The sequence below is a fragment of the Abramis brama genome, assembly GCF_963993115.1.
Source record: "Abramis brama genome assembly, chromosome: 15".
Lineage (NCBI taxonomy): Eukaryota > Metazoa > Chordata > Actinopteri > Cypriniformes > Leuciscidae > Abramis > Abramis brama.
The window spans coordinates 28,592,379-28,606,434 of NC_139977.1; the positions used below are offsets into that span (position 1 = coordinate 28,592,379).

Consider the following 14,056-nt stretch of genomic DNA (forward strand, 5'->3'; position numbering starts at 1 on the left):
AACCGTGGTCACAATTTTGTACAAGAACTGATTTATTATATAAATGCATTAAGAATTATTTTATAATATACTATATATGCATGCCTTTTTTTTTTTCTTTTTTTTTTTAGGAGCTCTACAGACACAAATGCTGCAGTACAAATTATGGCGGATGCTCTTGTCACCATCTAGTGGTAAATCTAAAGAACTATATGCATTATATAAAGGGATAGTTCACCACCAAAAAACCTCAAGCTGTTCCAAACCTGTATGAATTTCCTTCTTCTGCTGAACACAAAATATATTTTGAAAAATGTGTGTAACCAGAACAGTTGATGGACCCCATTGACTTCCATAGTATTTTTTTTTTTTTCCATTCTATGGAAGTCAGTGGGGACTATCAACTGTTCTGGTTACACACATTCTTCAAAATATATTTTGTGTTCAGCAGAAGAAAGAAATTCAAATAGGGAACAACTTGGACTATAATTTTAACTCTATTGATGGTGTTACGTAGTTGCATTTCACATAACTATTGATAAGTATCAATGAGCTTGTGTTTGTTTATTTCTTAGGTAATTTTTTATAGCTGTTTAATCATGTTACCTAAAGTCCTTATGATCAGTAATCAAGGAAAGTACAACAAATAAAGTTTCTCATGACACTACCAGTCAAACGCTTGGACACACTTGAAAAACATTCTTTTAAATTGTAAAAATTAAGAATAAGTAGGTGTGTCCAAACTTTGGACTGGTAGAGTACACAAATGTGCCCAATTTACGGACAGGACATGCTCTCATTTATTGTGTAATGGTAAATTTGATCCGTTTTGACATCCTGTAGTGCGAAATCAAATGACATGGTTAAAATGAAATTTGCACAAAGAACAAATTCCAGTGGAGATTCTCAGACGAGTCTTGATCTGGTCTGATTCTGGGTCTGGAGCCGACAGAGATAAGCCATAGAACACACTAGAACTAATAATGGAAGTGTAGGTCAGAAGATGATGTGTCTATTCCCTCTTTTCCTGTCCTCCACCCCGCTCATCCTCTCTCTTCCTGTCTTCTGTAGACCTGCATTATCCTGCTCAGTAACAAAACATTTCATTGCATTGTCACACTCAGGCTTTATAGGTAATTTGAAGTACAAAACGTAACCAGGGAAAGTCAGATGTTTTGACTATGAATTTATACGGACTATTTTAAAGATATTAATATGTAGAGTGTAGAGAGCAAACTGAAGCTGATGCCTTAATCTCCGTTATAGACACGTGGTGGGTTAAACCGGTCCTCATTCACGCAACACTGATGATGAGATTCTACAGCAGATTTAAAATATGACGTGACTATGTGATTGTTTCTTTTCAGAAGTTTATGTGATATAAACATGAGGATTATTAGTTGTTCCGGAGGTTGTTGGATCATTTAGTTACTGGTGGCTTTGTTGTTGAATGTTTAGTGATGATGTGCATTAAGAAACGGTCTGGATTCAGTACAAGATTTATCAAAAGTATTTGGGGGCATAATTTCGAATACAATAGAAAATCATTTTGACTCATCCCTCTGTACATTTTTCTTATCTTCTTTTATTTTTAAAAAGCAAATATCGCAGTTACAGTAGTGTACTTAAAAGTTCCAGAGGGTTTAAAATCAGAAACATAAAGCTCATATTTATGAAAAAAAATAAATGTATTATAATTTATAATATTATTGTTGTAATATTAAAGTCATGATTTTAAAGCTGGAACTAATTTCTAAGGTGGATGAACTTCTATTTAAGCATTACTGATGTAATTTCTGCGGTTGATTTCTGGACTCCTTGTGCATAATTTAACGATCCTTCCTTTTTTTTCAAGAGTCATAATTATTTTAGCTTTGAGGTCAATATTATGACATCAATGCTGTTGAGAACTTGAGCCTAAATATTTCTTTAATTAGAGATGGTTACTGTTATATGTTATAGGTTCATCAAAAAGGCTCATTTTTAATTTTATCTGCGTCTTATTTCAGATTCAGAGAATCTCAACGCTCAGGCTCATGGGAAGCGCTCATGCTCCGTCCATTATCACTAACTAGCTGTGTTTCCATCCACCTATTTTTATGCATTCAAATTCTTAAAATGTGCATAAAATACCCAATTGAGGTGGGTACAGTTTTATCCAATAAGAAGACGTGTGCATAAACTATGATGGAATCAGATTTACCAAATAAATCCTTCGATGTGCAACAACAAACTCACGTGACTTTGCTTCAACAGATGATGTGATTGGATAACTGAAATAACCAGTGGACCAATTGCATCGCACAGCAGCTCAAACGTTGGTTTGGTCGTTCTGAAACGCCATTCTGTATCCGAATGATTTGGTTTAATTCCCTTTCAGAAGGATCTCACATGATTGCGTTCCCAAAAACCAGCATGTGAACGAAAGTTATCATGACAGCGTTTATTGCGTTGTGTGCACACTCTGAGACACGTCATTTATGCCACAGTGGCTTCCCTGATTGTAGCACCTGACATTTTTATTACTTTTGGGGGGTTTTTGCACCAATTTTGTTCTCTTGAACACATGGGACGGAAACGGTGCTTTATTCGCAGATGTTTTATGCGATATTCCAATTTTGCGCATGTTAAATTTACAACTGGATGGAAACATAGCTACTGTCAGTACAGCATACTTTACTACCTTACTAACTTTACCTAACTACCTAAAGTATTAAAAAAAGGTGAAATAATTCATGACGGATTAGTCCACGGTTATATATTGAACGTTGTTGTGAATCTTTTCAAAGTCTCATCCTTCACACTTCACCCTCACAATTAAAGGGCTCTCTTATTGGCACACCATTGTGACCTCACAGTGACATCATAGCCAGGGGCGGGTCTTGAGACGCAGCCTGATCGATTAGCGAGCGTGAACTGTATCGATGAGTGCAGATTCTGTGCCAATTACTGTATTTTTGAAGTACTGGGAATGCACACTAGCATTTTTCTTGCGCAAATGTATATTAACTATTTTTTATTGAACAAATCGATCACTAAAAGTAAAAGTGGTCACATGTCATTCAACAGGTTGCTTTGTCGAAGGATTTTTTTTTTTTGTATTGTCAGTTGTACAAAAGAAATGCATAAACGTCTGTTTGCTTTGTTTCTGTTTGATTTTGTCTCTACATCTGCTGTCGTTTCGAGATTTCACTCCAACTCTGAAACCATTGTGTTTGTGACACACACACAAAAATAAAAATTTGCAATAACGTCTTTGTGATCTGATTTTACATGGACACACCAAGCTTTAATCAACTGCACTTTTGTCAGAAATACAGAAGCAAACATTCAAGGGGTATTCAAAATCACTATTGTGGTTTAAATTAACCAGATCAGTTAACATCAGCCAAAAATGAGCAATATCTACATGTATATATTGGTCATTTCAACATATACTAATACATTCAAATCAAAAGTTGTATGCATCACTGTGAACTAACATGAACAACTGTATAAAGTAACATTAACAAAGGTTTATACATGCTGTAACAAAATGTTGCTAATGCATTAACTAATGGTAACAAATAAGACTATTGTAAAGTGTTACCATTGCACTTTTAAAAAATCAGTTTTAAAATTACACTCGCATCAATCACACAATATATACAAATCAACAGAAGTTTACTATAAGACACTTATAAAACCTACTCATAAAACCAACAAATTAAAATCACAACACTGTAAGCACTGTATCATACTGAAACAATCTGAAGTTAAAACACTGATGTGATGCAGATGTTAGTAAGGCAAAGAAAGGTGTTCATATTTAAAACACGACCTGAAGATGATGGGGGAAATGTTTGCAGGTTAGGTCACAGTTCCTGGTTTTCCTCCAGTTTCTGGAAGACGGCGAGACTGCGGAGTTGAGACCGCATCTCTCCATCCTTCCACACGATGAGCAGGTGATCCGTGGAGCAGGTGACCAGACCCTTCTCCTTAAAACTCAGGAACATCTGGAACACAAGCCACATTAAATGAGTCCTTTAGTCACATAACGTATCCACGTCACTTTTAACGTAAGAGCGGGCGCTGCCTTTTGCAACTTGAATGTTTCTGTCTTCGGTGCAACATGTTCCTGGATCAACATTCCAATCAACCAATCAGATTTGAGGGACAGGTTTACAGTTTTGTCAAGTTTAGGCTTAAAAGCAGGGTTATGTGCTTCTACATCAGTGTTAGGGATGACTTATGGGTAGGGATAGGGTTAGGACTAAATTTTAGGACAGGAAAGTTGTTCCAGCTCAACAAAATATGTTGATCCAGGAACATGTCTTGGCAAAATCACAGTGACCGCCTGGCTTCCGCTTTCAGTTATTTTTAGCAATAGCCTACAAAACAGCTTGTGTTATGCTGCTTGATATTGCAAAATGGTATTTCTTACCATATTATCTGAATGTATTGTCATAGTTATAAACACTGGCTTGCACAGATAGCTTCCGCGTTGGAAAAAAGTAGGTGGATAAATACATTTTTGTTCTATTTTTGTTATTCGTAAGTCAAATGCCATTAAGATAAGCCATAAACTGAGTGACATATTTTGAGTTAAAGGTACAAAAATTCATCATGTTGTATAAGTTCTGTCCAACACACTATTTTATGTTTAGTGGCTAATTGGTGAAGTCAATATGATTTGAATATTCCCACTGATGGTTAGGTTTAGGGCTGGACCTTCATGCTTACGTGCTTTCTAAAAATCGAATCACGTCGTAATTCATACAAAATCGTCACTTCGTAAAATACTTATGTTTTCACATAACTTACAGTGAGCATAACTAAAGCAGAAAGAATTGGCACCACAACTAAAATGTTTTTGTTGATAAATAATCTTAGTATTTTTATCTTGTTTCAATACAAATATCTAAAAATTCGAAATGAAGAAATTTACTTGAGAAGCAAAATTACTTTGTCAAATTGATTAAAATGAAGTGAGTTAATGATTAAACAAGAACAAATATCTACAACCAATGGGGTCAGAAAAAAAAGTACTTTGAAGGAAAAAAGTTTATTTTTCGGACCCTATTGGCAGATATTTGTTCTTGTTTTAAGTATAAACTCGCTTAATCTAGATCCATTTTTCAGTCATTTTGCTTCTCAAGTAAATATATCTTTATTTAAGAAAGTTTATTTGTACTGGAAAGCAAGACAAAAATACTGAGTAAGAAATCCTTAATCCGAATTAAATCAAATGACAATAAAATAAAGGATATTTTAATCTAAAGACAAAAAAAAAAAAAAAAAGACAAAAAATTACCCAATGTGCATGAAATCCAGCTTACGTAACTAAAAGTGTCAACATTCATATGATGCCGTAGTAGATTCAAGGCAAACATTTTATCGGTTTTTAACATTTTATGCGAGTTCCCTGGGAGTTGAGCCCATGACCTTGGCATTGCTGGAGCCAAATCTCTAGCAGCTACAGGAACTAGAACATTCTTAAACTTTATACACAGAACTAATAATAGAAGTGTAGGTCATTAGACGAAGTCTCAATTCGCCTCTTTTCCTGTCCTCCACCCCTTCTCATCCTCTTTCTTCTGACGCTTCTGTTTCAGGGTTAAAAATGCTACTGTAAGTCAAATCTGCTCCTGTTAGCCTCAAAACTAGCATTTTCATAGTCAGAGAAGGGGTTTATAGGTAAAATATATATATGTATATTTAAAGTTTTAAAAAAAAATTCCTGCCAAGCTCAGATTTGAATGTGTAATAAGACATTGAACATACCTTAAAAGAACAGTCATCAATTACTCGCCCCTCGTTTTATATGCATGCCTAAATCACTTTAAGATAAGCAAATAATAAAACTTGCTGAAGTTTATTGAAACATGCAATATGACTTGATAACATAATGCTAATGTGATGGGTGTGCTGGTGAAACAGACTACATGTCAGGTGATCAATGCGAAAGTTGACTTGTATGTAGATCGCATCCTTCACTCTGTCAGAAAGTTTAATTAAACTGCAGGTCAAAACGATTCTCTGCTCAATCCAGGATCAATGACTCCTAATAAGACACTGTTTCTACACTCATAATCAAAAGCTCTCATCTAAAACTAGTTCGTGAAACTAGGTCGATCCCAGTAGTCAAAGAAAAATCACCCGTGCCACATCACCCACATGTGTACTGTACCTGCACAGCTCCAGAGTGACCAATCAGATCACCGTTCAGTTCCAGCGAGCGCAGACCAGGGACTTCTGGGAGTTTCATGACAGGAGGGCATGACTGCTTACTGGACCGGCCAAAAGTGCCAAACATGCCAAAAAACCCTGAAAGAGAGAGCAAACATCTCAATCGGCCAAACCACTCGAAAAACACTGAACTCATGATAATGTAAAATCATTGTGATTCATTTAGACTTAGAAGAAACCTACAAGCTTCTGTTTTCAGTCATATTTGTTAGAAAAAAAAATTACAACATTTATTAAACTTTGTTGACGTTATTTAATAAAAACATTCATGTTCATGTTAGTCCACAGCTTCACAACTTTTGATAAAAAAAATATATTAGTAAATGTTGAAATTTATAAATGCTATAGACATATTGTTCATTGTTCGTTCATGTTAACTAATCTTATTGTAAAGTGTTACCATTATAACTAAATAATTATGAAATTAAAGATATATTTAAGTTATATAAGCGAGGGATATAGTCATCTAGACATTATCCCAAAATTATAAATGCTGCAATAGGCCAATCAGAATCAAATATCCCCGAGTAATAATTATAAATAGTATAACATTATATACTATAATTTCTTATGTTATTATAATAACATTTATTATCATATTTTATTATTAATAGCAACTGAATTATGGGCAATTGAAGAACATCAAAGCTGTTCAATTTAAATATTGGTGGTCGTTCTGGACATCTCTCGGTTTATAATTTTACAGCAGCTGGACTGAACCACATGAACCACTCTGCACAGGATGGCCAGATGAACGATGACATGAGAACATCTGGATCAGTTTCAGAAAGAGGGAAGGAAGGATGTGGGTTGTGATGGAAAGAGGAAAGGGGTCAGAGGGCATTTAAAAGATCAAACGGATGGATGCTTGAGCTGGGAAAGGGGGCGTGTCCTGCTCACCTGAGGAGGCGGGTTCAGCGGGAAGGGGGAGGTCCTGTAACTCCCACATCCTCACACTGCCGTCCTCAGAGCACGACATCAACTGGCTGAAAACACATCAAACACTTTGCTTTAGTCAAATGCTTCACAAAAGATGTTTTGGAGAACGTGTCGGATGCCTTTCGTACCCGTCCTTCTGCAGCATGGTGTGCAAGACATTGGAGTCATGGGCGATCTTCCTGTACGCCACCACGCTCTTCATCGGCACATTATAAACATACAGACCACTGCCTACAGCTGCCACTATAAACTGGGGCAACATTTACATGATACAATCATCATACATAAATGCATTTTCTCTATTTATAATGGATTTCAGTTTCTACGCTCCTTTACCTCTCCGTCTGAGCTCATGTGTCGAATGGACTTCTCGATCGGTTTCTGTTGAGTCAGTCTGACCTCTGATTGGCTGTCTACTGCTGGCTCCTCCCACACAATGTGCTCATAAGCCTGGATCGTCCAATCCACTGAATCCCAGATGATGAGCTCACCGATATGAGAGCCACTCGCAAACAAGCCGTCTGAGATGAACAAGAAGCATCACTAAACACAACAATACTCAACACAAGCTGGTAGTAGATACAAAACTATCTTAATGTGTGTATGGGGAATGAATATAGGATTGATTTCCATCAAATGTCTCACCGTTGATGTTGATGAGAGAATGGATGGTGTCCCGATGGTCAGCTAGATGACGCATGGCCATGACCACAATGTCTGAGCCAGACAGGTTCAACTTAAAAATCACTGAAACATCACAAATCACTTAAAATCATTCATTTAACTACAAGCAAACTTGTTTGTAAAGCAGTTACATCATAAAAGTTTTTACTACTCACTTTTAAACTGAACTAAACTTTAAAACTGTAAAATACAAGTACCATTCTTTTTTTTTAGGTATTAAAAAATTATTTTTCAGTTACCAATCTCTTTATCCATGGCAGCTGCAATGAAGTTCTTCGGTAGCTCCAGCATAGCTGAGATTCCTTCAGAATGAAGCAGAAAATGTATTAAAATAATTTTATTTAAATATACTGTACATGTACGGTTCAAAAGAAAAATTGACAGTAAAGACATTTATAGTGCTACCAAAGAATTCTATTCTATTTCTATTCATATTTCTATTCAAAAGATCTTTCTATTCATCAAAGAATCCTGAAAATCTGAATCTCTCATGGTTTTAAAAAAAATATTATTATTTATAAAAATATTAAGCAGCATAGCTCTTTTCAACAATAAGAAATATTTCTTGAGCAGCAAATCATCATATTAGAATGATTTCTGAAGGATCATGTGACACTGAAGACTGGAGTAATGATGCTGAAAATTCAGCTTTGATCACTGGAATAAATTACATTTTAAAATCTAATAAAATAGAAAACAGTTATTTTAAACAGTAATAATATTTAACAATACTAGTGTTTTTACTGTATTTTAGATTTTAAAAATGCAGCCTTGGTGAGCATAAGAGACATTTGAAAGTAGTTTGAAAACAATTATTTTGTGTGTATGTGTGCGTGTGCATGTGTATGTGTGTGTGTGTGTGTGTGTGTGTGTGTGTGTGTGTGTGTGTGTGTGTGTGTGTGTGTGTGTGTGTGTGTACCTTCATCACTGTGATGAACCGTTTTACACTGCAGCTCAAAGTCTCTGTTCCAAACACACAGTTCATTTCCACCCGAGAGCCAGACGTCCAAGCGATCCAACACCAGCAAACACTGAAAAACACACACATCAATCAGTGTGCAAACACACAGAATCCACCTACACACACGGAAAGAGGAACACACAATCCAAACCATCTGCACACTGAAACAGGAAGCTGGCCACACACACGGTTCACGTGTACCTTCACAGAGGACTGGAGATCAGATATATTCTGCACTCGGTTTCCTGAATCTGGATCCCATAACTGCTGTAGAATTAAGGACAACCATCAACACACACACACACACACTCACTTCAGCAGCACGTGTGTGTGTAAAAGGATACACTGAGTGTTCGGTCTGATGATGCTGTAATGAGCGCTGTGTGTGTGTTTCCGCCTCTGATGATGGGGTATGATGTCATCGCAGTGATCTGCTGCGTATGGCCGCGCAACTCCAACAAACAATCACCAGTCTGAAACACACACACACAAATTCTGCTGGTTTTTAACTTATATTGAGCTTGAGGTCAGAGAGTAAATGTAATATAGTAATATGACAATGGACAATTAAAACTTACATTTTTATTTATTTTTGTGTGAACAAAGAAAAACACCCTCAACAAACTGTTGCAAAATATGAATACATCAAGCTCAATACTGTCAATATTGTTAAAAGATATATATATATATATATATGTACAGTGCAATGCATAAGTGAATACACCCATGCTAAAGTTGACTAAAAAGAGGAATAAAAAATCATATTTTGGAAATTGAACTTAATGCCTTAATTTAAAAAATTAGGAAAAATCCAACCTTTTAGGACACCAATTTTCTTTGTGAATGAATAATGTATCGTAAATAAATAAATGTTCTTCCTTAAAATACATGGTGCATAAGTGAGTACACCCCTATGTTAAATTCCCATAGAGGCAGGCATATTTTTTTTTTTAAGTATTTTTTGAAAAAAAAATTTAGGATACTATGCATCCTGATAAAGTTCCCTTGGCCTTTGGAATTAAAATAGCCCCACATCATCACATAGCCTTCACCATACCTAGAGATTGGCATGGGGTACTTTCCATAAGATCATCTCTCAATGCAAATCAAACCAGCTATTAGGCTAACTGAAATAAAACCATGCCAATCTCTAGGTATGGTGAAGGCTATGTGATGATGTGGGGCTATTTTAATTCCAAAGGCCAAGGGAACTTTATCAGGATGCATAGTATCCTAAAAAAAAATTAAAAAAAATACTTAAAAATAAAAATCTGCCTGCCTCTAAGGGAATTTAACATAGGGGTGTACTCACTTACGCACCATGTATTTTAAGGAAGAACATTTATTTATTTACGATACATTATTCATTCACAAAGAAAATTGGTGTCCTTAAAGGTTGGATTTTTCCTAATTTTTTAAATTAAGGCATTAAGTTCAATTTCCAAAATATGATTTTTTATTCCTCTTTTTAGTCAACTTTAGCATGGGTGTATTCACTTATGCATTGCACTGTATATGTATATGTATATATGTTAGATGCTATTAATCGCAATTAATCGATTTGACAGCACTCATTTATATATATATATATATATATATATATATATATATATATATATATATATATATATATATATATATATATATATATATACACATACATTTATTTCTAGAGAGAGAGAAAGAAATGAAATAAAATAATATATATTATATATATTTAATACAGAAGGCTTTTTAGAACTGTGGTGTCACAATGCAAAGGTCTTAAAATTAGGCTTTTTTAATCAAAATAAATTATTATTAGTGCTGTCAAATCGATTAATCGTGATTAATCGCATCTATCATAAATGTTTTTGTGTACATCATATGTGTGTATAATAAATGTTATAATATATGTATAATATATATTATTATTGTATATATATATGTACATATTGTATATTGTATATATTATATATATATATAGCATATTCCAGAAGTTCAGTTCTGCTCACCTCAACATTCCAGATCAGCACCAGACCATCGTCTCCGGCAGAGGCAAACCTGACAACCACAACACACACACAGGGCATGCTACTTTATCTGCATTAACTAGTTGAGTGGTTAAATAAAGCAAACCGTAAAGCACAAAATATATCAAACATCGCGATAGCACTTTATTTTACAGTACATGCACTTTTGATGTACTTACCTACCAAAGTACTGAGTAATGTAAGGTAACGAACTACATGGGTTAAGGTTAGGTTCAGGGTTAGTACCTGTTATTACTCAGTAAGTGTCACTACTACAATAAGTACATGTGAAACAGTACTGTAAAATAAAGTGCAACCAACATCGCCTGCTTGAAATAAAAAGCATGCACTAGGACAGTTCTTCTCTCCTGATTGGATCTTAACAAATGTTGTGGTCACCTTTGACCTCTCGAGCTCAGAAATGAATTGTCTGCAGGAAGAACAGGAGAATGAAACTATGATAAAGGGATGAGACGGAGGAAGTATGAAAGGCTTTGGAGAAGAGAAACAGGACTCGGGACTCTAAAAGCAATCAGTGACGTTCTGCACACTGCCCTCACCTGAAACACTCCTACTGAACCCAGATCACCAGGAGCAGCCAGCCGTAACACACACACACACACACTCTTCCAGAAAAATAACCCTTGCCCTGCGCTGTGTGTTTGTATATACATGAGCTTTTTAAAAGCGGTTAATGCGGACGGGCCCGGAGCCGATGGACACCATCAAGTGTGTGTTGAAGTGCACACACACCAAACTCCCTGAAGCTGTGATGATTAAGCTCTTGTCACGCTCTGTAAGTTTGCTTTTGGAGATTATCTGACTCGGTCTTAGCTGTCAATCACTGGTCAGGGGCAGAAGAAGAGGATTGCTCACCTTAAGTCATCAATCTGCACCAGAAATCGAACAATGTCAAAGTGTCCTTTCAGCACCTGCATCTCCGTGAAACAGTTTTTGGGCTGTTCCTCCCCAATGAACAGCGCCGCGCTCTTCTGCCCACGGAGAGAATATAATAGACAAACGAATCATTGCTTCAATCTAGCACAGAATGTGCTGAAATGACTGCGGTTTGCTGGACTGCGTCGGCCTGTCTTTAAGAGAACTGGACACTCAAACTCGCTTCTTATCTTCTGCTTATTGGTAAATAATGACAACAAAATGGACATGGGTTATGCCACAAAACTGGAGTTTTTGTGACTTTTATAACAGCCTTTTTTTCTTTTTTTTTACCTTTACTCTTTTTTTTTTTTTTTTGTCCAGCCTAACTTTTCTGTGCTGTCTTATTAAATAAAACACATTTTGGTCAAAGGTTTGGAAACATTAAGGTTTTTTAATGTTTTTGAAAGTAGTCTCACCAAGGAAATACAGTAAAAGCAGTATTATTGTGAAATATTATTCAAATTTTAATTAACTGGTTTCTGTTGTAATATATTTTAAAATTATATATTTCTGTGATGCAAAGCTGTATTTTTAAAAGCCATTATTTTAGTCTTCAATGTCACATGATCCTTCAGAATTCATTCTAAGAGCATTTCTTATTATTACCAATGTTGAAAACAGTTTTAGCCGGGTTTTTTTTTTTTTTTTTTAAACCATGGTACACGGACATAAATAAGTTTGGGGTAAGTAAGATTTTATTTATAAAATAAAGTAAATGTATACTTTTATTTAGCAAAGGCACATTAAATTGATTTAAAAAGACAGTAAAGAAATTTATGAAATGAATAAATATTATAAACAGTTATATTTATAATAAATGCTGTTCTTTTGAACTTTCTATTCATTAAAGAGGCAGAAAAAAAATCAGTTTCCACCAAAAGATGAAGCAGCACAACTGATTTCAACATTGATAATAATAAGAAATGTTTATTGAGCAGCAAATCATCATATTAGAATGATTTCTGAAGGATCATGTGACACTGAAGACTGGAAAAATGATGCTGAAAATTCAGCTTTGATCACTGGAGTAAATTACATTTTAAAATACATTACAACAGGAACCAGTTCATTTAAATTGTAATAATATTTCACAATATTACTGTTTTTACTGTATTTTTGATCAAATAAATTCAGCCTTGGGGAGATTAAGAGACTTAATGTTTCCAAACTTTTGACCGGTAGGCTACTGTATGTGTATTATATATATATATATATATATATATATATATATATATATATATATATATATATATATATATATATATAGCTTGTAATCTGCATCACTGAAAAAACTGTTATTTGATGAAAAACGTTGTTTGTTTTTTTATAAACATCTTGCATGACTTTATGGACTTTATGTATGCAAGTAACTAGCAAGTCTGAACTGTCAATCCTGGCATAGTTGTATCTCTACATATATTGATAGATGGTACAATGCACTTTATAAACACTTAATGGCATTACAGTATGTAATATAATCTTAAAGAGAAATGAAACAGACAGCAGTTTCACAGAATGACCCATCTTTCCACTGTATCTGTGGTTTATTGTGTGTTCTTGTACTCACCTCCACTGTCCCCTGCGCCTCTCGACCCCCCAGAATCCATCGCAGCATGCTGGGCTTTTAAAAAGCCAACAGATTTTACATGCAAACGAGCGGATTTTGAATGCAAATAAATAATAACACAAATCAGTGTCTCTGCATGTTGCGAAACCGCCTGGCGGAGACGCGCGCTGCGTTCTGTTGATACTCTTTATTAAAACATAAAATCAGTCGCGTCAACTGAATCTCTATTGGAATGTATTTACAACTGTGACACATCGAAACGCTGTAGCGATTTTTGATTGACAGGACGCGTCTGATACAGTGTGTCAGTTCTGCTCCGGTTCTGCTTTCGATCCAAAAAACACTTCAGTTACACCGGATAAAGGAGTCAAATCACTGTCGATGTTCGGAAACGTTCATATAAAATCATCTTTTATCACTCTGAGAGCATTTTCGACCAGATTTGTCTCTGATCTATGTCAGCTGCTGACTATAAACAATCTGCGAACTCATGTGACTAACTACGGAAGCTTCAAGGGGACACACGTGACCCACAGTGTTTTCGAAGTGAAAAACACCAAAGGTCTACATTTGATCATTCCCTGCAAGTTGGTTTCTAGATGAAACAATCTCAATTTAAAACAAATTAAGCAGCAATCTGTGATATTGTGTTTATGTATTTTTTCCCCTGCAAGCTAAACTCTTGTAGATCATTTATTATGCTTTAAATTATTATTTGTTGTTTTTTTATCATCATAATAATCATCA

At 35.2% G+C, this 14,056-nt stretch overlaps 1 protein-coding gene across 1 annotated transcript; it reads right to left on the reverse strand.

Moving 5' to 3' along the window:
• Positions 1-3,241: 3,241 nt before the first annotated feature.
• wdr41 (WD repeat domain 41) lies at positions 3,242-13,822 on the reverse strand. The gene is made up of 13 exons (XM_084136747.1): positions 13,310-13,822; positions 11,680-11,795; positions 10,786-10,834; positions 9,136-9,264; positions 8,993-9,055; positions 8,750-8,861; positions 8,070-8,132; positions 7,792-7,893; positions 7,483-7,667; positions 7,275-7,396; positions 7,108-7,193; positions 6,149-6,285; positions 3,242-3,974 (listed from the first exon to the last, which is right to left on the reverse strand). Exons 1-13 carry the CDS (start codon positions 13,355-13,357, stop codon positions 3,834-3,836), a joined length of 1,353 nt encoding a protein of 450 aa, XP_083992873.1. The 5' UTR covers positions 13,358-13,822; the 3' UTR covers positions 3,242-3,833.
• Positions 13,823-14,056: the final 234 nt, after the last annotated feature.